Below are 26,193 nucleotides of genomic sequence, written 5' to 3'. Positions count from 1 at the left end.
TTTTTATTTCAGCCTTTCTTGTTGTTCTATCCAATTTTTTTTATATTTCAAAAATATACTTTATTCATGTATAATTTGAAAAACACCTTACAGAAACATTTGCAATCATTCCAATAGCAAAAAGCGGTCATATTTCCATTTTTCTTGAGATCAACATTTTGCACTGTGTCCACTCATTACATACAAGTGCAAAGTTCTTTATGAAACTGTACAAATTGCACTTTGTGGTGCTTTAATTGAATTACACACACAGAGGTCTTTTTCCAGTTACTAGCCCCTCGGTCTACTTTGGCTGAAAGCCCTTGCACGTGGCCTTTCCCTGTTGTGCCTTGGTGGTGGCCGGCTGCCCCAAGCTTGAGTGCGTCCCTCAGCACCCGGACCTTAATCTGCAACACTATCTAACAGATACTATTCCACTACCTGTTGGCCCGCCCACTGCTGCGTGTGTCTTTTTTTTGAATGATGCGGCTGGGGAGTCTGTGGATCTGGGGGAAGCAGTTGATTGGCTCTTGGTCGGAATGACGCTATCGATGACGTTAGAGACGGTGATTGGACGGTGTGTGTGACCCCTCCCCCCTCCCCTGGAGCCATTCCACACAATGAGTAAAGGGAACAACAGAAGCGAAAAAAATAGGAGCAAGGCAGGGGGGGGAGGAAGAACAATTAAACGGAGGAGCCGGAGGTAGGAGGTGTTTGTAATTAGGGAGGTAGGGAGGGCGGGGAGTTACATACCAGTGGGAGTCATTTCGCCTCATTTAACGTACGCCGTTGCTATTGTCATTGATGTATGGGGCGTTCACCGTTGCCGCCGGTTCGTGCCGTCAGGCGGCCGCTCTTTTATATTTGTTCTGCGCGAGTTTTAACCTTTGCCGCTTCATTTTTGTTGTTGTTGTAAGCACGGGAGGGAGGGAGCCTTCCCCCCCCCCCCCCCCCCCAGGCGTTGGTCTCGGGCTTGGTGTTGGGCGGCTGACGCGTTCGAATTCTGGGGTCAGGAACGTTCTACTCGCGAGCGGCGACCGTTAACGGCCGCTTCTCTCTCTTTCCCCCCCCCCCCCCCGCGCGAGCTGACTGATCACAGCCAGAGCGGGAGGTCCTTCCCCGCGGGGGGGGGGGGAGGGGGGAGCTACACTATCGATGGCATCGTTCTGAGCTTCTCGCCATATGGTCACTTCGTGGTGATTTGACTGTGCAGTGATCTGGGCTGAAATTCTTCTTTGTCCCGATGGACATCATCTCCAGCCATCGGGATTGTGCCAATCAGTCCCCCCCTTTTGTTTTGATTCTTCTCTTCCCCTCCCGGAGAGTTCGGAGACCTTGACGGGGCTAAACTTTCCACAAAAAAAATGAGACTCCACCGAAGCTAGACAGAACAATGCCTCCAACCTGTCCAAAGTGTTCTCTGGGAACCCTGTGTACATAATGAAGTGACTAATCTGCACAGAATAAAGATAACTCTGACTCCCTTCTGTAACTGCCGCTGTATCATCGCTGTTGCTAGTAAATGTTTAACCATCTGCATATGTAGAACTACACCCACTATTAACCATGTGCTTTTCGAGCAGGAGAGTTTTGTTTGACGAGCCCTGTAGTGGTTTTTTAAGGATGAGTCAGATAGGTGATTGAAGAAGGGTGGAGTTTATATATCCTCCACCCTGGTCTATGGCCAGGGTGGAGGATATAAACACACAGTAGACTGGTTTTCATCCCTTTTGTAGACGCCATGTAACTCCCTACATAAATTATGATTCTGGGTAAGGCAGCTGACTTCAATACACACCCCAAGTATCTCTTCATGTGTAGCAAACCTTGAGTTATTAGGCTGATTGACTTTTAGGGAGGTCACCATTCAATTCAAATATGTATGTGTGGCTGACTCATTGCAATCTAGATTAGTGTTTTCACATTTCTTTCCCTGCCCTTGCCATCCATGAGTGCAGCTACATATTGTGGCCTACCTAGCCTGACATTCACTAACTCTAGATCAGCAACTTGAACCTGGAGCGGCAGATAATGCTTTTTTTCAACCAAGAATTCAAATGGCCATTCTGCAAGTTTATCTCAGAGCAGTTAAATTTTATGCCTGGTATTAAGATTACATTGAGTAAAATGTTTTCCCCCTTCAGGTTTATATTTCTTTTGTGAGTGACATGCAGATGGAATTTTTAGTATGTTAATAATTTGGAGTACTGCTCATATGGCATTGATTGCAAATGGTTTCAAATATATGAATGAGTATATTTTTACAGTTCCTTTATTTAAACTCCAGTTAGTGCCAGTTGGCAGATGCGGACTGTAGGTTTATGAAAAGAAAAGAATTAAGATCTTTTTTTTTACTCCTGTTTTCTCAGATATTTAATAGCTGGAACATATCTTTTTTTAGTCTGGTGTTTATTGATATTGATTTTAAGTTTTGTCACTTTCATAAGAGGCACTTGCAAACTATGCCACCTTCAACCCTGGAAATCAGTGTTTTATGGCATGTAAATTGTGTTACACAAAAAGATCAATGAACATTGTCCCTCCTTTTGTAATGAGAACCTTGATGAAAGACCAAGGATAATTTGGTTACCTTTACTGAGGTTGAAAAGAATTTGGTTTTCTGTGCTGCTCCCAAAGCGGTCGTCTCTACATGGGGAGACTGAAAGCAGACTGGGTTAGTGCTTTGTGGAACACCAATGCTCAGTCTGCAAGCATGACTCCAACCTTCCTGTTGCTTGCTATTTCAACTCAACATCTTGTTCTCATTCCCACATGTCTGTCCTTAGCATGCTAAAATGTTTGTGAAGCCCAGCACAAATTGGAGGAGCAGTGCAGATGCTCCCAGACCTGCTGTTTTTGTTCTGGTATTAGAGAATGTAGGAATTCAAAGTAATGCAATGGTTTTTAAAATACGTAGATTATGGGAAGAACGCAGACAATAACAAGTTCTGTAGTTCTTCGGTCCTCAAAATGATGGTGCAATGACTTCGTTAAAGTGGAATATCTAGGATTTATTGAGCTCCGAAGAACATGAAGTTCTTGTGTAAGCTCTCATGAAATTCCTCCATGGGATATTTGCTGTTCTCTGCTTGCCTTGCATTTTGTTCTTCCCAATTCTTGTCTCTTCCACTCGAGTACATTTTCAGTTTGTATTTCTTCTGGATTGTATAAAACCTAATTTTTGTTACAATTTTGCACAATGCCATGAAATGACCAACTTCCTGATCATTGAAAGAAGCTTGCGAGCAAACCAAGGCACATTTAACTACGGTTTTTGCTCCAAGCGTTTTGCTACGAGCCTGGAAAGTTTTATAAATAGGAACATTTTTTAAAAATGGTAATTAAGTTGCTATTTCCTCCTCTTTTCCCCTTCCATGGTTTAGGCATGGAAGAAAATACATGAATTTGAGGAACACAACCTAAAACTCTGCAGCAAAGCAAGTCCCAGATCCCCGCATTGGAAGGCCATGTTTTCCCACAACCAAGCAAACATTAATTGATTCATCCAAGTGATTTCAATCTTCACCTAAATTCCCTATATTTTCTCCCTGTTCCCTGTCCATTAACCTTATTGAGCATAGACGGGTCCAGGCAGCGGGCGATCGGGGTCGTCCATCCTGACAGCCCCTCTACCGTGGCTACATTCACAGCCAGGTGTCCCTGGAGAGGGAGCATGTGGTGTCCACGGGTGCAGTTGATGCCTTCTGTGCCCGCTGGGCACCACGGGCTGGGGTGTAACCCTGATAACATTTTGATTTAATGTTTTAAGTTTCCCTTGCACTTTGTTTTTTGTTCGGGCTGTTCTCCCTCCTTTTGGGGAGCTGCCCCTTTTAATTTATCCCTAAGTTAATTTGAGTTAGTTTATTTGTTTGGTATTCAAAAGAGCTCCCTAACTCCTGAACAAGACCATCCTGTTAATGTTGTCTTCTGAGGTGTTGATTTGGTAACCTAAAATCTCTCAACATTTGACTTCCCTTGCATTCCTGCAATAGCCCTCGCCTGGGGTGGAGAAAGGTGAATCATCCTTCAGGAGCACCTGATATTTGATCCAGTCATTACAACATGGACACCTGAGCTGATCTGCTAACAACTCCCATATGCTCATTCCTACCAAATCCAAGTGTAATTCCCATTTTTCCAACTTTCACGTGCCATCCTCAAATCTGAGGGGCAAGGGTTTTGGCCCCCACAAGCTTTGACTCCCATTACGTGCAGTTTTATAGTTCCACCTTGCCTATGGAATTAAGATTATCCCCAGGCTGTGTTGCCAACAGTGTCCTTTTGAGATTATAACCATATTTTTTGTCCATAGACTCTGTGGCCTTTGATATGGCTAGCCATTCAGTCCTAGTCCCCTGCTTCTCCATTCTTAACTGATTATTCTACTGGCTCCTAGCCAACCCTCTATAAACCGCACGTCATATAAAACTCTCCCTATGTCCTTGCATCGATTTGATTCACCGTGTTTGCTGATTGATATTGGCTCCCAGTCAAGGAACACATGGATTTTAAAATTCTTATTATTGTTTCCAAGAATGATTTCCATTCTAGTTCACAATCCAGTAGCTGCTGCTTGGAAGGTTTTGAGTAGGATTCAGTGCTTTAATTCATTGTTAAGCACTTTTTAGATGTGATGAATTTAAAGGATAAGTGGTAAGTATCAAAAACTATCTCATTCAAACAAGAATTGAACAGCTTGCCAAAAATTGCTGTCTAGGCTTATGCATAAGAAAAGATTACTTGGGTATTGTACCAGGAGGTTGTGGAATCTGGGACTGTATCTCTTTAGGACATAAATTTCCAACTAGTAGCAAACTGTGAGCATACAACTTGGGGGATTACAAAATAAATTGGATTAACATGCAAGAGAGCTGAACAGTAGTAGGTGAGACTTAATTCATGTATCCCCATTTAAAGTGTGTTCTAATAATGTGTTTTCATTTTGGCATGATTTATAAATAATGGAATTTACCTGGAGTGTCACCTCCATTTTAATTTTAGCATGGTTACTGTGCTTACCAAAAACCACATTGTGACTTTGGATGTTCAATCTGTTCTTTTTCCTTTTTGTGATCTCTTTGGGACCTCTCCCCTGCCCTCATTATAAGCTCATTGTGAGTGCTCAGCCAGGGAAGTAGCCAAGGGTTGGGGAGAATGGTGGCAAATTGGAGAGAATGTGAGAGATGGTGAGGGGTTTAAGGCGATAGAGGTATGTTAGGAAGAGTACTATGAGCCAGTTCAAGGCAGCCAATAGGTTTTTAATGTGGGTCAGGAACATAACCCATTTTGGTTTCTTGTTGAATTTTTATCCTGACTCTCTTTATTAGGAAAACAATAGCTTTGCTAAGAGGGATAACTGTACAGACAAGTTTGCTTATTACATACTGAAAGAAAAATGGGTGACAGACACAGTTCATGAATAATGCTGAATTGAGGGCAAAGTTGAAAGGCTTGGATATCAATGTGTTAAATCACTACTGAGCAGCATTTGACAAATGAGAATGCTGAACTACAGTCAAAGCACATTACAGTTAAATATGTGCATTAGATGAGCTGGTAAAATAAACTAAGTGTTATACACACTGTGACCAGCTCTGCTTTCTAAGAAATAAGGCAAAGATTCAAGCCCTAGATTTCGAAGAGCCCTAAGATTTCCCTTGAACTTTAAATGACAGGTTATGAAGATAGAGCAGTCAAATTGGATCCTTTAAGCCTTGAGGTGAGGTAAAGGAGAGACCTTGTAAAGTTTGGGTATAAAAACAAGGCATGTGTAATCTTTTTCTTTTATGGCGGGGAATGTGTATTTTATGGAGTCTCAAGTGCCATTCTTTAGATCAATGCTTCTGTAAATTTGTAAATTACCTCACACTTTCCCTTAACAATCCTAAATCAGAAAATGTTTGAGTCCTTTCCAGGTTCAAAATATATGGAGGTGGTGGGTAGATTTGTCCTGGAAATCTCTCAGTTCTGAAAACTCAGTGACGAGGAAGGAGATCTGCCTATCACTGCCCCCAGGCTTCAACTGAGGCAGGTTTGCACCTTAGGAGCAGCCAGCACTGGGCATTAGCCTCGATTGTGTCTCTCCCCAGATAGTAGAGCCTCATCTTGTCATTCTGCTTTACTAAATTATTTTCAGTAACTTGATCCTTTGCACTGATGTTTCTAACAAGGTGTCATAAACCAGAATTGAATTGCAAAAATGTTATTTATCCTGCAAAGTGAGGGAATACTCAAGGTTGTTAATGAAGCTTAATTGGCTTGCAATTGAAATTCTTGACTAGGTTACTTTGAATTTTAATTTCTTATGTTGAACATTTTCTGTAGACTTGCATCCATGCTCTGTCTCTATAACCTGCAATTTCTGTTTCATTGCATCAAATTGGAATTTGCCTTTAATCTGACCATAGATTATTATTGTTAATTGGGGACTGCATTTAGAAACCAAATTTGAGAGAAAGTACCAAGAAACATATCCTGAACTCTTCCTGAAAATGAAAAGGAGCCCCAGAAAACCAAAAGTCACTGAAACTCCAAATGTAGCCTTCTAGAAAAAGAGCCCTCCAAACAAAATCTGACCTTTTGGGCCTTTTACAAATTACAAATTTGCACAATACATTGTCATGGTTTTAATTAATGGATTTTCGGGGCCCTATGGCCACAGGGTGAACATCCCAAAACACTTTAACCTGTAGTAAGTTCCAAATATGACAGACGTAAGAGCAAAAGTTTAAACTGGCAAATTTATTATTTTGTTCGTAGAATAATTAAAACATATCCATATGGATCAATGAAGGCAAAAGCTATACCATTATCTTTACATTGTTCTTTGTGTTGTAAGGCTGGCATGTATAGCTGATTCTCAGTTGCTGTTGATATGGTGGTACCACCGCCTTAAAGTGCAACAGTCATGTTGAAAATTGTGTAAAATTATAGCACATGGAATAGTGATAGTGTATTGAGATGGATAGAAAACTAGGTGGCAGACAGGAAATAAGGCCAAGATTCAAGACCTAGATTTTGAAGAGCCCTAAGATTTCCCTTGAGCTTTAAATGACAGGTTATGAAGATAGAGCAGTCAAATTGGGTCCTTTAAGCCTTGAGGTGAGGAAAAGGAGAGACCTTGTAGGAATAAACGGGTCATTTTCCTAATGGTAGGCAGTGATTTGTAGATGAGACAAAGCTGGGTGGGAGGATGAGCTGAGGAGAATGCAGAGATCCTTCAGTGTGATTTAGACAAGTTGAGTGGCCAGATGATTGGCAGATGCTGTATAATTTTGTATAAATGTGAGGTTATCCACTTTGGTAGCAAAAACGGGAAGGCAGAGTACTATCTGAATGACACAGAGGGGAATGTGCAACGAGACCTGGGTGTCCTCATACATCAGTCACTGAAGATAAGCATGTAGGTGCCGCTGGCAGTAAAAAAGGGAAATGGTATGTTTGCCTTCATAAGTGAGGATTCAGGTACTGGAGCAGGGATGTCTTGATGCAATTATACAAGGCCTTGATGAGGCCACACCTGGAATAGTGTGTGCAGTTTTGGTCTCCTTATCTGAGGAAGGATGCTGTTGCTCCAGAGGGAGTGAAGAGAAGATTTACTAGACTGATTCCTGGGGTGGTGGGACAGATGCATTAGGAGGGATTAAGTTGGTTAGGATCGTATTCATTGGAGTTTAGAAGAATGAGGGGATAAATCAGAGAAACCTACAAAATTTTAACAGGACTAAACAGGGTAGATGCGAGGAGGATGTTCCGATGGTGGGGCTGTCCAGAACAAGGGGTTACAGTCTGAGGATACAGGGTAAATGGTTTAGGACAGAGATGAGAAAAGGGTGTGCTCAACCTATGGAATTCACTGCCACAGAAAGTAATTGAAGCCAAAGCATTGAATGTTTTCAAAAAGCAGTTAGATATCGCACTTGAGGTGAAAGGGATCACAGGATTGGGGGGAGGGGGTGTTGTTGAGGTGGGATCAGACTATTGAGTTGAATGTTAATGAATGGTGGAGCAGACTCGAAGGGCTGAATGGTTTTCTGCTCCTATTTTCAATGTTTCTATTCCACTCCAATCACACCTCTAGGTGTGGGAAACTGGCATTCAGGCCTGCAGGGCTGTTAGTGCCTTGCCACAAACAATGGGCAGGCTCAAAATTCAGCTCTTTGGCTTGACGATGAATGTCCAATTCGGGCTGGTGTACAACTTGGCTAGGGGATCTTGGAAGTGCTGGTGTTCTCAAGGGTCTGTTATCCTTTGGCGACTTCCACCATCCTTAAGGACTGTTTGGAAGGTTCTCCCAAAGAAATTTTGACAATTTGCTGCATGCACCCTACAGCTAATATAAACTTGGCCCTGGTGGGTCACTGATGGAGGGAGTGGATGTTTAAGCTGTGGATGGGGTGTCAAACAGACTGCCTTCCACTGGATGGTGTCAACCTGTTCAGTATTACAGCAGCTGTGCTCCCCTCGGCAAGCTGGGAGTATTCCAGCATCTCCTGAATGTTGGTGTAAGATGTGATTGCAATGCCATTGAATGTCAAAAAATGGTGGTTAGGCTTTCTCTTCTTGGAGATGGTCATGAACTGGCACTTGTGTGTCAGAAATGTTACTTGCTGTGAGACAAAGCCTGGGTGTTATCCAGGTCTTGCTTCATGCAGGCACAGACTATTTTATTATCATAAGGAATTGCCAGTGCAGCTGAATGTTGTGCAATTGTCATTGTGCAGTTATCATTTATGACTTTATAATAAGAGTAAAGGTCAGTATTCAGGATTACATGGTAGAGAATTAGGCCATTTGATCCAAGTGATCCATGCTGGCATTTATGCTCCACTCTAGTCGTGTCTCATGTTTCCTCACCTATATTCCCTTTTCCCTTGTGTGCGTGTTTAACTTCCCCATGAATGGATCTATATTATTTTCTTCAACCACTCCAACAGCAGGTTTCACATTTTCACCATGCTTGGATAATTCTCTGGATTGGTAACTATCATACATTGATAGCTTCTAGATGTACTTTTATCCCCAAGAGGAAACATTTTCTCTCTATCCACTCTTTCAACATTTCACAAATGGGCCTCTCTTGGGTCATAACACAGGAATGTAAACCGCAGCAACAGGATTAGGCCATTCAGCCCTTTGACCATGTACTACTATTCTGTTATAATGGCTGATTATCTCCTTCACCATTTTCCTTCTCTATCCCTTGAATTGTTTAATATATAAAATAGGGGAATTTGCAGATAGTGATGTTTCCAAGTGTCCTATTGCCCCCCTCTTTCTAGGTGGTAGAGGCCATAGGTTTGGAAGTTATTGTTGAAGGAGCATTTGCAAGTTGTTACAGTACATATTGTATTTTCATGGTACACACTGCTGCCACTGCATCAGTGGTAGAGGGTATGAATGTTTTAACATGGCAAATGAGGTACTGATCCAGTGAACTGCTCTGTCCTGGGTGGTGTCGAGCTTCTTAGTGTTGTTGGAGCTGCACTTTCAGGCAAGTGGAGCGTATTCCATCACAATCCTGACTTGTCTTGTTGATGGCTTTGGGGAGTCAGGAGGATGAGTTGCTTGCTGCAGAATTCCCAGCTTCTGACCTGTCGTTATAGCTACTATTATATGGTGGGTCCAGTTCAGTTTCTGGTCAATGGTAAAACCCAAGATGTTGATAGTGAGGCATTTGGCGATGATAATATAGGAATTGGTAGTGGTTAGTTAGCACTACTGCCTCTCAGTGCCAGGGACCTGGTCCAATTCCGACCTTGGGTGACTGTGTCTGTGTGGGTTTCCTCTGGGTGGTCTGGTTTCCTCCCACACTCCAAAGATGTGCCCCTTAGTGTTAGGGGTGGGGGGGGGGGGGGGGGGCTAGCTAGCTAGGGTAAATGCATGGGGTTTGGGCCTGGATGGGACTGTGGTCGGTGCAGACTCGATGGGCCGAATGGCCTCCTTCTGCACTGTAGGGATTCTATGAAATTGTCCCTTAGTGTCCCACAATGTGTAGGTTAGGAGGATTAGTGGGGTAAAAACATAGGGTTATGGGGGTAGGGCCTGGGTGGGATGCTCTGTTGGAGAGTCGGTACAAACTCGATGGGCCAAATAGCCTCCTTCTGCACTGTCAGGATTCAATGATTCTATGGCATTGCACCTTTTTAAATTATTAAATGTGCACTAATTTCTGTCTTCTCTATTATTAAAAATGTGTGGATGCAATCCATCCAGACCAGTGGCTTATCCTGAGTTTTTGTTCTAAACATTTCCATTTTATTTAATCACTCAGTACTCATCTGATGATTTAATGTCATGCTATCTCCCATTAGTATCGAAGCAAAATAATTGTTTAATCTATTAATATTAGACAGGAAGAAATATTTCCCCTTGGTGGAGGGATCAATGATTAAGGGGCATAGATTTAAGGTAGGGGATGTGAGGAAAATCTTTTTCACCCAAAGGGTGGTGAGAGTCTGGAACTCTCTGCCTGAAGAGGTGGTGGAGGCAAAGACCCTTGTAACATTTAAGTAGTACTTAGATGTGCGAGCCAAATGCTGGGAAATGGAATTAGAATAGTTAGTTTGTCTTTGACCGGTGCAGACACGATGGGCCAAAGGACCCTTTTCTGTGCTGAATACCTCTAGATCGATGACACTCTTTTCCCCTGCCAACTCTACTTGTAAATTATGAAGTTGCACTTCACTATGGAATTTGTGTGACTGTAATTCCATGATAAAATAAACCCATTTGAAATCTGGTGATGAAAACATTTAAATATCTGTTGCATAAGTGGGGGATTTCTCTTGAGCATTAGCAGATTCATTTGGCATGTGTAATAGGGAAATTCCAGGTGCTTAGATCTGCCTTAAGGAAGGCAGTGGAACATCCATTCCAGTGGTTGTAAGTGAATATATTGCAACTACATTGGTTAAATTGCATTTGGGTAATTATTGGTTGTTGTCATAAGGAAGTAATTTTTTTCATGTCGGAATGGAAGTGTTACTTTTAGATGTACAGTCCTCCTTTATGAAATGTGCTATAATGTTTTCCAAAAGTAAAGCACATACATACAAAATAGGAGCAGAAGTAAGCCATTCAGTCCCTCAAGCCTGCTCTGTCATTCAGTAAGACCATGGCTGTTTATTTGTTTCAAATTTCACATTCCCATCTATCCCCTAATGCTGTTTGACTCCTTGCTGAACAAGAATCTATGTATCTCCACCTGAAAGATATTCAATGACCCTGTCTCCACCATCTTCTGAGGCAAAGTTCCAAAGCCATTCCACCCCCGAGAGAAAAAATTCTCATCTGTCCTAGAAGAAGTCCTTGTTCTGGAACTAGAAGAAACATTATTTCCACATTGACCTTGTCAAAACTATTCAGGATCTTGTACACTTCAATCGAGTCACCCCTTACTCTTGTAAACTCCAGTGAAAACGAGCCCAGCCTATAACAGAGACAACCCACTCACTCATTCCCGGTATCAATTTAGTAAACCTCCTCTGAATCGCCACTAACCTATTTACATTATTTCTTAACTAAAGAAACCAAAACTGTACACAGTTTGAAATGTGGTCTGTATAGCTGAAGCACAGTAAGAAGTTTAACACCAGGTTAAAGTCCAACAGGTTTATTTGGTAGCAAAAGCCACACAAGCTTTCGGAGCCCCAAGCCCCTCCTTCAGGTGAGTGGGAATTCTGTTCACAAACAGGGCATATAAAGACACAAACTCAATTTCCATGAATAATGGTTGGAATGTGAATACTTACAGCTAATCAAGTCTTTAAGATACAAACAATGTGAGTGGAGAGAGCATCAAGCCAGGCTTGATGAAGCCTGGCTTGATGCTCTCTCCACTCACATTGTTTGTATCTTAAAGACTTGATTAGCTGTAAGTATTCACATTCCAACCATTATTCATGGAAATTGAGTTTGTGTCTTTATATGCCCTGTTTGTGAACAGAATTCCCACTCACCTGAAGGAGGGGCTTGGGGCTCCGAAAGCTTGTGTGGCTTTTGCTACCAAATAAACCTGTTGGACTTTAACCTGGTGTTATTAAACTTCGGTGTTTACCCCAGTCCAACGCCAGCATCTCCACATCATAGCTGAAGCATAACATCCTTGCTGTTATGTTCAACTCTTATCCTAATAAAGGACGGCATTCCATCAGTCACCTTAATTACTTGTACCTGCGTACTAACATTTTGTGATTCGTGGCACTAGTATTTAATCGTAGAACTATTGCCCCTCCATCTGTGACTGCCCTCCCCTCCCCTCCCCCGTTCAATGGAAAAAAATTGGGAAGCACTGCTGTACACAATATAGGAACTCCGTTTTTCTATCCCCTTTACCTACTTGTATCCAATTGATAATAGGGTAGCTGAATTTCCCTTTTTATTCTAGTCACTAATTTGTCTGCATATTTCTTCCTCCACCACCCTCCCACTATTGGGTGATCTATAAACCACCCATTAGCGAAGAAGCAACTGAAGATTTTCGGACCTAGGGCTCTCCCACAAAGACTTCCTGGGGCTGAAATGACCGACTTCCAACCATCTTCCTTTTGCACCTAGTGTGACTTCAATCATTAAAGTTCTTCCCCAATTCCCACTTCAGTTTTCTCCGGCTCCTTCATGCTACACTATTGAAATACTTCTTGCTGTTACTGCGATTGAGATGTGGAAAGAAAGGAGGAGACTTTAATATTCTTTGAGAATGGATGGACCTTTCTATCCTCAATGGTTGTGGATAGGTTTAGTGGTTTAGCTAATTCGGAAGATGCTATAAATCGAACCCAAGATTGACCTAAACTTGTGCAGTCCACATCCGCAATGTCAATTGTACATCTGGAAACCGATTATTGTTTCATTATCTGTATAGGTAATAAATACAACGATCTTTTGTCGAGTAAACCCTCTCGTACGTCCGTCCTACTGCGTGTCTACTTGAATTAAGTGTCCTGATGTGAAGTTTACCACGTGGATGTGTGTGAGAGTTAAAGGGGAGGAGATGGTGTACATTGCTCAAACTGCGCCACCTATCCCAGTTGGAGTGTGTACTCTTCCAGCGACGCGGTCAGAGTCTACATTCTTTCTGTTCCAGTAAGTCCGCGGAGAGCCCCTGAGAATCCCTCCTTTCAGGTGTGACAACTGAACGCGGTTTACGGAGTCGGGTTTTCCAGCTTCTCACGAATCTGGGTGTCAGCGTCTCTGCCCTTTTTAAAAAAAACTCGATTAAAAAGGAACGGGTTCGTGTGTTGGAAACTCCAAGATCCGAACTGCGATCGCTAAGAATATTATTGCAGTTCTTGTCATTTTTAAGCGTTGGGATTACAGATTTTGAGGGTTATCGACTTTATCAACCGGGTGAGCTTGATTTATTTCGGTTTCTGTGCATTACTTGTAACATTTTTGAAAGATTAGTCCGGGCGCTGCGACTTTCTGAGCATGATGTCACTGTTTGCTCATGTTAGTTCAGAGTGCTGAAGTTTGTGGTTTACCGCCCCCTGTCCGGATACAGAGATGATTGTAAGAGCCAGTTCTCCGCAGTGCCCAGCTGCATTTCATCCCTTTTATATTTCCAAGGACGTTTTATTTTAACTGCCAGCTGATTGCCAACCCCCCACAATCGGGTAAGAGTTGGGACCGGTGTGTCGGCTATTTTGTGGTATTTTGGTTTCGCCACAGTGACCCGGAGAGGCGACTGCTGCAGTTTGGCAATCGGAGCCAAAATTGCAAAGGGAAAGAAGGAAGAATCCGAATAAACGGTCAGAATTGTAAGAGGGATGGTCGAAGTGAACTGAATTTGCCTGCTGTCTTCATGAATAAACAATTGCGGATAGAGCTTGGATTGAACAGTCATTTGGATCCCTATGTCACCACAGAAATGTGGAAACAATTTGTGATCCAGCTGAAATGGTCGCTTAATTGAATCTCTCAAGGCCATGTTCAGCATGAAACTAAATTGGGCATTTTCCGATGTAGTTTCAGATTAAAATGACTGTTTTACAGTCAAATTACTATTTTAGGAGGTGCATTGTACAGGCAAAGACCAGTGTCATACAGGAGCATCTCTTACCTATTCCAGATTAATGATTTTAAACATTTGGATGGCAATTATATATCCAATATCATATATTGAATTGGGGAAAGTGAGCAAAAGCTTGTTGGAGACTTTTGAAGGTGACTAGTAAAGATTCATGAATGTGTGCATTTATGACTAACTTAGCTCAAGGCAATATTCTTATCTGCGAGCTATAGCAACAGTTTTTGTTTTTCTACAAGAGCAAGTCAGGTAAGCCCCACCCCTATCCTTTCCCATAGTCCTGCAATACTCTTCGCATCTGTCTTCACCACACCAGGTGATGCATTCCAGATCATACCTATTTGCCACATTTATTTTTTAAAAGCCTTTCCTTTGTTACTATTGGCTCTTTAGACAAAATCACCTTTCAGTTAGTTGGTGTTCGTCTTTTACTCGACCCTCCTACCACTGGGAACAGTTTCTCTTGTCTACACCCCTCCTCATTTTGAATACCCCTATCAAATTTCTTCTCGACCTTCTTTCCTGCAAGAAGCGCAGCCAAAGCTTCTCCAATCTATCCATGAAGCTGAATTTCCACTTTCGTGAAATTCTATGGATCTTTTCTGCAGTCTCTGTAAAGCCTTCCAAAAGTGTGGTGCCTGCAATTGAATGCAGTGCTTCAATTGAGGCCCAACTAAAGTTTTATAAATGTTCTTCATAAATTGCTTGCTTTTGTACTCTTCTATTTATAAAACCTGGGATTGATAGTGTCTTTTTAACTAACTTTCTCAACCTCTCCACCAAACAACAATTTGGAACTAGCTTCATTTGCTGCCAGGAATGTCTGTTTCTGTGTGCCCTTTAGAATTGTACCGTTTAATTTATATTGACTCTCCTCATTCTTCCCATCAAAATTTATCACTTAATATTCCTCTGCATTAAGTTTAATCTGGCATATGTCAGCCTATTGCACCAGTTTATCTAAATCCTCTTTGAAGTTCATCACTGTCCTCCTCTCAGTTTGCAATACTTGTTATTTGTGTTTTATGTCATGTGCAAATTTTGAAACTACCAAGCCTAGCTGAATTAAAATATATTAAGAAAAGCAATGGGCTCAATACTAAATTTTGGGGAACCCCACTGTTTACTTGCCTCCAGTCTGAAAAACAACACTGCATAACTCAGCCAGCTTGGTATCCCTGCTGTCACTTTCCCTTTTATTCCAGGGGTTTCAATGTTGCTGGCAACTCTATTTGTGATGTGGAGATGCCGGCGTTGGACTGGGGTAAACACAGTAAGAAGTTTAACAACACCAGGTTAAAGTCCAACAGGTTTATTTGGTAGCAAAAGCCACACAAGCTTTCGGAGCTCTAAGCCCCTTCTTCAGGTGAGTGGGAATTCTGTTCACAAACAGAGCTTATAAAGACACAGACTCAATTTACATGAATAATGGTTGGAATGCGAATACTTACAACTAATCAAGTCTTTAAGAAACAAAACAATGTGAGTGGAGAGAGCATCAAGACAAGCTAAAAAGATGTGTATTGTCTCCAGACAAGACAGCCAGTGAAACTCTGCAGGTCCACGCAACTGTGGGAGTTACAAATAGTGTGACATGAACCCAATATCCCGGTTGAGGCCGTCCTCGTGTGTGCGGAACTTGGCTATCAGTTTCTGCTCAGCGACTCTGCGCTGTCGTGTGTCGCGAAGGCCGCCTTGGAGAACGCTTACCCGAATATCAGAGGCCGAATGCCCGTGACCGCTGAAGTGCTCCCCAACAGGAAGAGAACAGTCTTGCCTGGTGATTGTCGAGCGGTGTTCATTCATCGGGATGAATAGTCAACTATCTGAAGTATAAAATTCTGGGGAGACGTCTTTGTGTTCAGAGAAGCTTAAGCTTATCTAATCAAAATTACTTTGTCTCATTCAGAGAACCGTGTGACAACATCACAATAGTAACTGGAGGAGCAAAATTGTAGTGCGAGTTTAAAGTAATGATGCAATTCTTAGTTCTGAATTTGTCATTATCACTGGATTATCTTTTAGATTATAAAGCAGCCTGTGTCTCATCTACGTGAGTAAAGTTTACTATGGCTTTTGGCAGAAACCATGATTGTGACTAATTGAAGAGCAGTTTTATTACCCATTCATTAAAATCAGCAGGTTGTAATCAGCTTAAAATTGATCAGAGCTGTTCAAACTTGAAAATGAGTTGTCTTTCTCAAATTATTGTATTTCAGTTTTGGAATGCTTCCCATAAATTTTGTTGGTGAGTGTGGGAATACATAATTTTAGGGGGTTTTTTTGGTCCCTGTTCTCCCTGGTAAATGTTTGTGGTGTACAATAATGAGGAAAAAATATTGCCTTTCTGAAGATGCAAATAAATACTTGTTTTTTTGGAGATGATGATAAATCAGCTGAAACCCAAGTTTGCTTTTTTTATTCTGTAGTTTTTAGCCAAATATTCTGCAGGCCATTGCACAATCCTCTCATTACCTAGGTAACTGCACATGAGGTGAAAATAGTTTGGAAGCCTGGGTGTGACAGTTTTAAGTGCAACTGCTTCCATGTCTTCGCCTTGTTCCATTCAAGTACCAGCAAAGGTAAATTTCTAGACATGCAGCCAAAATATTAATAGCCCCTCTGCAGGCTTGTAATCAGGTTGACTGATCTCAGCTATAACTATATCAGGAGCATTGCACTTGTCTTTGCAGTATCCCTAGCCAAGCAAGATCTGTTTTACTTGAGAGCTGATGTATTACCCAAGATCGCTGGAGGATTGGCCTTTTGTAATCCAATTTTAAATTTGTTATTGCACCGTTGAGTGTCCCAACATTTTTTTCGAGTCTGCACATTTCTCTTTGGATACTTTTATTGCCACTTCTACCACCAATTGTTGAATCTTGGTAGAGTGAAGTCATTTTTCTTTCTCTACTACCCTTTTATTTTTGTTCTGAGTGGCTTTGCTAGCTTCACTTAAGGTGTGGTCCTCTTGGAGGCTGAGATATATATTTTCCATCTCATCAACCATTGTTCAATTCTAAAGTGAGAACAATATGCTAAGTACTTTGCCCCCTTATGTTTGTGTCAGTTTAGCTCTGTATTAATACCATTGCCTCTCGGTCATAAAAATCGTGGATTCAAGCTGTACTCCAGAATTTAATCAATATGCAGGCTGACATTTCAATGTGGTACAAAAAGATGTTGAACCTAAACCAAGCATACTTGGGTTTTTTAAAAAACATGGACCTATTGAGGGTGGAGTCTCTCTGGCTGTGGTGTCCAACATTCCGTCTAAACAGATTATCTAACATAGAAACATAAGAATTAGGAGCAGAAGTAGGCAAATTCAACCCTTCAAGCCTGTTCCACCATTCAATCCGATCATGGCTGATCTCTCCCTGGTCTCAAATCCACCTCCCCACCTGTTCCCCATATCCTCTTATCCTTTTTAAAAATTAGAAATATGTCTTCTTGAAACCGCTCAATGATTCAAACTCCACCATACTATTGAGCAGCGAGTTCCACAAATCTACCACACTCTGCAAGAAGTAGTTTCTCCTTGATGTTTGTGGGATCTTGGTGTGCCAACTCTCTTGCATTCACCTACAAACAATAAGTATGCTGAAAGAAAATTAATTGATTATGAAGTAATTTTGCACTGACAATATAATTGGTCATCCATTCTTTTTATTGTCCACACCTGTTGAATTAATGATTTTAAGCAGCTTCTCACTGCTATCCTGTGATGAAGCCTAAAAGGTATATTACTTCTGTATTGGGTCATTATATGAATATACAAGGGGTAATTTTCAACGTAACTACTGGAGTGTAATGCTGACAATGGAAATCAAGAAAAGGATCATTCCCTGTAGAGTCGAGTCCATGACAGAGTTGTGGTCTCAGTAAGAAGTCCAACAGGTTTATTTAGTAGCAAATGCCATTAGCTTTCGGAGCCCTGCTCCTTCGTCAGTTGTGGTCTAACAGTGCTATTTGTGATGTACTGAGACTGTTGGTACTCCATATCCTACCTTATTTGCAGCCCAGTGTAGAATTTAGATAGCCATTACAGAACTTGCTCTGTGTTAATAGGGGAAGATGTATATAGGCCAGCATTATTGGCCTGTACAGGAGTCTGAGGATTATCTCTGCCTTCTGGTAGTATGTAGCTGAACCATGGTCTGAAATGTATCATCTTGTCACCAAATGCGCAATCACTGGAGTTGGGGAGGTTGCCAGTCATTGAAGCCAGTACTGTAATAATATAACATTAAAATTGATGTTTATCTTGACATGCAAAGCTTCATTTATTTAAAATGTGAGATTGTAGTTTGTAATTGCTTTTTGCAGAAACATCAGCACAAAATGGTTATAAACAAATGTGTTTTTTAATGAAATTGGGTTTATCTCATTCACCCATTTAAACTCTTGATTTCATAGAATTGTACTGCACAAGCATTCAGGTTATCTTGCCAGTGCTGATTCTTTGAAAGTTATCTGATTATTTTCACTTTCTTGGTCCTCTGCAAAATGTTTCCTTTCCAACTCTATCCTATTTTCTTTTGGAAGTTAGAATTAAGTCTGCTTCCACCACCCTTGCAAGCACTCCATTTCAGATTATCAAAGTGCTGAATTCATTTTTAAAAGTTGCATCTTTCCTTGGGTTCATTTGTCAGTTGGTGTTGAGTCTGTGTCCCATAATTACAGACCCTTCTGCCAGTGGTTTCACTCTGTTTACTCTATCAAACCCCTCATCATTTTGAATATCTCTATTAATTCTTCTTTCATCTTCTTCGCCTTTGCTGTAAGAGTAACAATCCCAGCTTCTCTACTCCACAAAACTGAACTTCCTCAGACATTGTATCCTTCCAGAAAATTCCCTGCATCCTTCCTGAAGAGTGACACCCAGCAGTGGAAACAATACTTCAGATCGAGGCTTAGCCAGTGATTCATAACATGCTTGCTTTTGCACTTCTATGAACCAACTGATCACATGATTTTAAGTCTTTTCAACTTATCTGGGCTTCAATGATTCTGTTAACCTACCTTTCCTGTGCCAATGTATTTTGCCAAAGTTGTTTGCCATCTTCTGAAGCAAATGGTAGTGAATTTAAAATTTCATCGAGCTTTTTGGTTGGTCAGTTTGAAAATGTTCAGCTAAATAATTTTTGTTTTCTTTTTGTCTAAATCAGAATTCTATGATCTGAATGTGTTTGGAAATAACTCTTCTTTTTCTCTTTAGGTGCATTGAGTAGACTGGAATATTGAAGCAAGTATTGGCAAAGAACAGTTGCAATGGAAGATAATATGAAACTTCATGAACTGTGATTTGTGACAAATTGGTCTTGCCAATTTTACATTGTGGTTGGATGAAAGGCTGAACCTTGGCTTTTATCTGCATCAAGAATTAATTTGGCTTTCTTGGAATATATTGAAATATATCTGAAGACCAAAACCTTTTGATTGCTGAGGATTTAAGTTCCAGAATTCCAGTACGCTTGTGTTGTGATCCATTTAATTTTGGAAGATGCCAATCCTGAAACAGCTTGTGGCCAGCTCCAATCAGTCCAAACGGCGGTCTCGCATAGACTTGACTACAGATATGATCAGTGCTCCTCTTGGTGATTTCCGCCATACTATGCACGTTGGTCGTGGGGGTGATGTCTTTGGAGATACTTCATTCCTTTCTAGCAAGGTTGGAGCTGCTGCTGCTGCTCCTCCTCCTCCTCCTGAAGCAACCCCCAAACCAGGGCTACTGTCTCGGAAATTCAGAAGTAGCAGCAAACGGTCTCAGTCTGTGACACGTGTTGATAAGCAAGACACACTGGCACAAAGTGATTCAGCTATCTTTGTGAAAAATGCAGTGTCCCTACCACAGCTCAATGATAAAGCTGTGGAGCCAACTAGTCAGATGGCAAAGAGCCTCTCATCAAGCCCCCTGAAGAAGCTTGCAAGTGAACAAATGGAAGAGAAACCTGTCAATGGGGCTGTAAGCATAGCTGAAAGCAAATCTACTGAATATCAAGATGAGCGAGATTTTGGAGATATTACAGACCTTCCTGCATCTCTCTCCAGTGGTGGCTTTCCACTAAAACATGCTGAATCCATCATGTCTTTTCATGTTGATCTTGGTCCTTCGATGCTTGGTGATATTTTAAGTGTTATGGAAAAAGACTCTTGGGAAAATAATATTGACCCTGGCTTTGGAGATGACGAACAAAAACCCTATTCTATTTCGCAAAAGGAGACTGCAGAAAAGTTTGTAGAGGGGCCTGCAGTATCAACAGTGGCATTGCAAAGTAACATTAATAGCGTTGTATACAGCACAGCATCTGGAAGTCACTTATCACAAGATAGTGGCTCTGTATCAAGTTTGGCATCTGGGACTACAGAAGAGCGGCGATCAGTTTATGAGGGAGTTAGTCATGGAGATGTAGACAGTATGAAAAATATTGCTGAATCCAGAGATGCCTTCAGAGAGGAAGAGAATGAAGATGAGGATTTTACCTTCATGGATGAAGAGGATGAAATCCGTGTGTAGAATTGGCCTTTATGGAATATTGCTTTTTAAGGATTTGGAGAGCAAGATGAATTTGTCTGTCCTAGAATTTACAGCATTAATGAATTATGGCAGGATTGCACTAGACTCTTACACTACAGACTCAAACTAAGTTCTGTACTAAAGGCTGTAACCAAAATTCTTCAGTCCACATAGGCCAGCAAAATCTGCAGCTACACTTGGCGGCTAACTGCTTATGTTTTGTTCAACCAGAGTTAATTGCGTATTATGCACGTTCCTAAATGGTTCAAGTGCTGTGTTTGTGCTACCTTTATATAAAAAGTACATTTTGTTATTGATCTCGTATTAATTTTTGACAGTTCACCGTGAGGCCCAAAGGACTTTCTTCACAAGATGTGACTTGTCTACTTCCTGTTTCAATACTCAAACTTGTATTGAGAAACTTTGGGTTTAGGTGCTCCAGTCCTAAATTTCAGTTATTTACCCTTTCCTCCCTCTGGTTGTTCTTCTAGATGCTCATTTGGCAGCTTTAGGACAAATCTTTTCTGGGTATGCACACAGTCACTTGTAATGCACCAAGCCTTTCACTGCGATGACTGGTTTCACCAACTCCTTGGGCACTAATTTATTTTCACAGGTTAAGATGTGGACTACAGTTTCTTTACTTATCACCATTTCAGAAATAGTGTATAGAAATATTGAAAAATTGGAATATTCTAACAATTCTAAACATTAAAATAAACCACAGATACTGTTCACTATAGAATACCCTTAATGCTTCTAAATGTCCTTTCTTCTGTTTCAGTGAAATGCAGTTATGACATAATAGCACAATGGTTTTACTAATTGATTAAAAGTCTGTCGAGTTTGCAATTGAAACCTGCCAGCCAGAGGTATGGTGACTGTTTCCTGCCTGGTTGATAACATGATAATCCACTTTCATTTAATTAAGTGGGGGTTGATCTATGAATTGATCCCAGTATTGCACGTGTCGAATATTCCTGCTGGTCTAACATCTGAGTGGTGCCTACTTAATTACAACAGTGAATATCCTTCAGAAGAATTGGCTGCAAAGTAGCTTTAGGGGCATAATGAGGTCATGGAAGATACTATATAAATGAAAGTTTGTTCATAACCAGTTTTTGAAGCATTATCCACTTGCATTCAAGTATGGGGCTTTTCTAAGGCTTAACTTTTCTATTCCAATGTTTTGTTAAATGAAGGCAATAATCCATGTAGTATTTGTTTGGCTTTCCCCTCAACACTACTCCCACCCAACCCCAAATTACTCTCATAAGGCACGGTGCAGATATTCCACAGGTATAATAGATTGAGGGCAGGGGGTGGTTTACACCCCAAGAACAGATCGACCAGCTGGTTCATAAAATTAATGTCGATGGTTTAGGGTAGCATAAGAAAGGGAGTTTTAATCCTCCTTTTGCCAAGACGCAGATTGGGTTAAGAATTTAAGTGTGCTTTCTAGGACTAGTGAATGCTAATCAAGAGTCTCTGGACATGCCAGCTGTTACCTTGCTATTAACAAAAGACATCCTGCTTCAAGATCTTTGAAATGTTCTGCTCCATATATGTATGTAGAATAAAATTGTCTTGCATAGGCAGCCTTAAATTAATGCCTCCAATAATGTCTTGCTTTGTGCAATTTCAATTGTCGGCAGACTGTATTCACAAAATCAATACTGGTTGTTAAAAGTGTAGTATTATATATCATTAGTTTATATGCATTATGTAGCCGAAAAGTCTTGAGGGCAAATATGCAAAAGCTGAAATAATTTGTAATGCAGCCTTATATTACACTTACAAATGCATGTTTTGGATCAAAAGCCTCAGATGCAAAATGACAGTGACTGCATTAACATAATCCAGCAGTGCAAAAGAAAGACAGTTTTCTTCCAAGGAGCAATTTATTCTACTGACTCATTTGAAAAGAGTTGAATTAAAGCAAACTGTTTTCACAGGAAAGAAAATTATGAATCAGTAGTTCAATTTCAATTTTTCACATTTTAATCTAATTTCATTTTGCACCAAAACAATTTCGGAAATACTGGAGCCCTTTTCCCTTTTTTCTTCATCCTCTTGAAGTGGTAGCAGTTGAAAATCAGATATGGCATTTAATATTCAGTTCCTACCGGTGTCCAACCCACTACAATTTTCCAGTAGGCCAAAAACCAGGAAGTAAGCAGTGCTCCTGCTTGAAACATGTAGGAGTCTACTTTCATATGTACAAATTGAGGTCCTATGATGTAAAATGTTGTACTTCCATTTGTTATGGTGCAGAACTGTTCCGAGTGTGACTTAACCGACAGTGTTCATAGGACCTGCTGAAGCTGCTACAAAAATACAGTAGGTACATTGCTTTAACAATACTATCAGGAGAAGCATCATGAATGCTTCTGGCCCTGAAAAATAGTTTCACTTGATTCTACTGCAGGTCTGGTTGTACTTGTTTGAAGTATGCCTACCAGTACAAACCCATGGACCAGCTACTGGAGGTGGTTTAGGCCAATTACTGATTGCCAGTTATTTGGAGGACATCCCAATCACGGCCCAATTTTCCACCTACAATGCAAATTAGGCTTAGAAGTAAAACCCAACCTGCAAAAGCTTCTGAATGAGAATATTACAATGTGTAATCTTGCTCTATGATAAGCAGAAAAAGTGTTGTAAAGGAGCATGTCATGGAGTTAGATATTCTGACTTTTTTATCTCCGGTTTCTTATCCTAGTTTAAGCTGGTAAATTAGGCCAAATCATCCACCTATGGGCAACATGAGTATCTATTTCTTTATACTGATGAAGAATTAAATGTTTGCTTTATTGTAAAACTAAATGTTTTGATACCCATTTGTTTTACTCCTTTTTTATTGCCTTGCTTCCCCACAACTGCACTGCAACACAAGTTTGTGGTGCTTCATGTACAATATGAATGCTTTTTGAAGGCAGGAATCAGAATAGTGCCTTGTGATATTAATTTTCTTTAATTTTTTCACATTACAGATCAATGCAGTATTGATTAAGAGCAGAATATTCTTTTAAAAATGGGCAAAGGTAGTTGCATTTTTTTCAGGAATATGTTCCTGTTGCTGGTGTTGCACAATATCTTATTTAACAGCCTAAATTTTTAGTTTGAAAATTTATGCTATTATTCAGTGATTGGTGATGACTCCTACCATGAATGCTGGAATGTATAAGAGACAAGTTGCCATAAAACTCTATTTTGTGCGGGACAGTAACTTTCTTCAACATTGTAATCATGTACATTTTCTAGCCATTATATGTTTTATATGGTACAGTGTAAAGTGTTGGTCTAATCTGGAGCGTTTTTGTTCAGCATGAACACTGTTCATTTTCAAGATGACAACTGGGCATACTATCCAGTGTACTGCATTAACTGCATGCTTAACAGGAAATGTGAAGGTTAATACATTGGGGAGTTGTTCAGAGATTGACCCTACTTGTCTTCTAGACAGGTCAGACTAGATGATGCAGTGCTATACGTATGTTTTGTGTGTAATATAGCTTCAACACTAAATTAATTCCCTTGTGTTTTAAAAAGAGAAATTAGTGTACATAACTTGAGTGTTCCTGTCCTGTGATGTAAGCTGCAGCACATTAAATTTTTAAGTTGCTTTTATGAAAAAAAAAGTATTTGATCACCTTTAAAATTGGCGTGTTCAATAAAGAGTTGTTTCAGGAGAGGGGGAGGAGAAGGTGATGAGAGCATACCAGCAGACAGTAGCAGCAAAGTAATGTTATCATGTATAGAATTGTTTCTGATCTAATTTTGATTCATGTCCATTGTTAAAGCTGCAGATGCTGGTGGTTTGAAATAAAGTGCTTGCAACACTCAGCCAGTTGGTCTCTGTAATGGGTATGATGTTTCAGTAATGTAGAGAACATAGTGCATGGATAAAGGACATTGGCATCTCATGCTTGTTTCATTTGTGTTGTGTTCTTTCACTCCATCTAACTGCAGGGCTTGCAGATACCATTACTGCTGATGCAGAAAACCACTGAACAGGTGGGATAGAAGGAGCATAGTTAGAATATTTTTGATATTTTTTTGTAAATAAAACTGATGTGGATAAAGGGGAGTCTGAAATATTGAGCAAAAACCTAATTATTCAGAAAATATAGGTTCCCTGTTAAACTGGTCCATGAATGTAATACACACAAAACTGATTTGAAACTTACCACTAGTGATTTTTTTTGCACATGACCTATTTTGCTCATATTGTTTTAATAAATCCAATTGTGTGCCAAATATTTAAAGAAAACTTAGTTGCTAAACTATACTGCAGCTGTGAAGTGCTCTCGCTCTCTCTCCCAACCATATTTAACCACAGAGGTACTACATTGTACGTGTATATGTATTGACAGTTCACTTTTCTATCATGTATTTTTTCTTGAAAATGAATGAAATAAACTGACAAGTCTTACTTTAAAGGTTTAATTTTTGAAATGCATCAGCAATACTAAAACCCAAATGGTACTATCACTGATTTCACTGAACACAGCCTAATATTTTAAGATGTTTTGTTATATCAGAGTACTAAACTACAGTAGTTTATTGATTTTTGGGGGGGGGGGGGTTTGGTTAATAAACTGTATGCAAAGTGCACTCTCTTTTTTCGTGTGTTAATTGTTTTTTTGCTATTATTTGACCTAATTCTGGCCATGTATCTATTGCTGACACAAGCAAGGCTGTCAGTAGTGAATAACGCCACAACAAAATAACTATTATGTGCTTTTGAGCAAATGGAGTTGGCTTGTGTACAGGTACGATTTGTCCAGCAGGGACAGGGAAAGTGATCGTGAATTGAAAGAATTGCATCATACATAGTAGAAAATATCATTTTGATTTTTATTAGTGCTCCGTTATTTAGCTATGTTGGTGATTGGGTCCAAATTTTCTATCTGTCGACAATACGAAATTCTTATTTGGAACAAACTGCAACTGTAAAAGGTGGAAATGATTTTTTTTTTAAAAAGGGGGGGGGGGGTCAGACAGGTGTCCTTTCTCCCTTGATTTATTCCCGTGAAAATATTCTTACAGATTCAGGACCTTGCTGGATTATTTGTTGGAGGCTGTAACCTTAATTTACACCAGTGACGCCATCCTTCTTGTCGGCTCTGAGGAGAAATTGCAAAAGATTTTGGATAGAGTAGTGAGTGAGTGAAACTGAGGAGAAAGGGCTGAGCGTAAATTGTGAGAAAACAAAATATCTTGTCCAAAAAGAAAATATATCAGAATGCAAAATCACAATGAAGAATACGATAACATTGGACCAAAAGTGCATTCTCGAAATATGATGATTGAATGGCCAAAGATACAGTTCAAAAAAATGAAAAGGTTATGATCAATGCAAAATTAGAAATAGAATCCACCAATCTTGACGTGCAAAAGCAAATTGGGGAAGAATTGAGAGTGCAAAATTATGGTTTTTGAGACAAATAGCGGAAATATCTTGGACAAATCACACTTCCATTGAGGAAGTGCTAGCAAACTGATCAAGATCAGAAAGACACAGTTGGAATTTCTTGGCATATAACAGGTACGTAATTTATGATTTAAAAGATCTGATGCTGATGGGAAAGATCAATGGTAAAAGACATCAAGGGAGACAAAAAATGACCTTTTGAAGAGTCTTGCAAACTGGATGAATAGT

The 26,193-nt window shown here is 40.3% G+C and overlaps 2 protein-coding genes across 6 annotated transcripts in view; both read left to right on the top strand.

Annotated features, from left to right (window-relative positions):
• Nucleotides 1-580: 580 nt before the first annotated feature.
• On the top strand, nt 581-25,145 carry cdc42ep4b (CDC42 effector protein (Rho GTPase binding) 4b). Of its 4 annotated transcripts, none has more exons than XM_078225561.1 (2): nt 581-682; nt 19,230-25,145. In XM_078225561.1, the coding sequence occupies exon 2, from the start codon at nt 19,515-19,517 to the stop codon at nt 20,526-20,528; it is 1,014 nt and encodes a 337-aa protein (XP_078081687.1). In that variant the 5' UTR covers nt 581-682; nt 19,230-19,514; the 3' UTR covers nt 20,529-25,145. The 4 variants fall into 4 exon arrangements, with proteins under 4 accessions (XP_078081687.1, XP_078081689.1, XP_078081686.1 ...); XM_078225563.1 differs by lacking the exon at nt 581-682 and adding an exon at nt 13,030-13,104; XM_078225560.1 differs by lacking the exon at nt 581-682 and adding an exon at nt 13,194-13,329.
• Nucleotides 585-26,193, top strand: part of rpl38 (ribosomal protein L38) — a 51,309-nt gene continuing 25,700 nt past the window's right edge. The window contains exon 1 of one of the 2 annotated variants that reach the window (XM_078225566.1): nt 585-682. In XM_078225566.1, coding sequence (XP_078081692.1) covers nt 600-682 — 83 coding nt within the window. In that variant the 5' untranslated portion in view covers nt 585-599. Of the gene's footprint in view, nt 683-13,196; nt 13,330-26,193 lie in introns of those variants that run through there. The other variant, XM_078225568.1, reaches the window with a different exon arrangement.

Source organism: Mustelus asterias, chromosome 12, assembly GCF_964213995.1.
Source record: "Mustelus asterias chromosome 12, sMusAst1.hap1.1, whole genome shotgun sequence".
NCBI classification, from domain to species: domain Eukaryota; kingdom Metazoa; phylum Chordata; class Chondrichthyes; order Carcharhiniformes; family Triakidae; genus Mustelus; species Mustelus asterias.
This window is presented reverse-complemented; position numbering and strand designations above follow the sequence as displayed.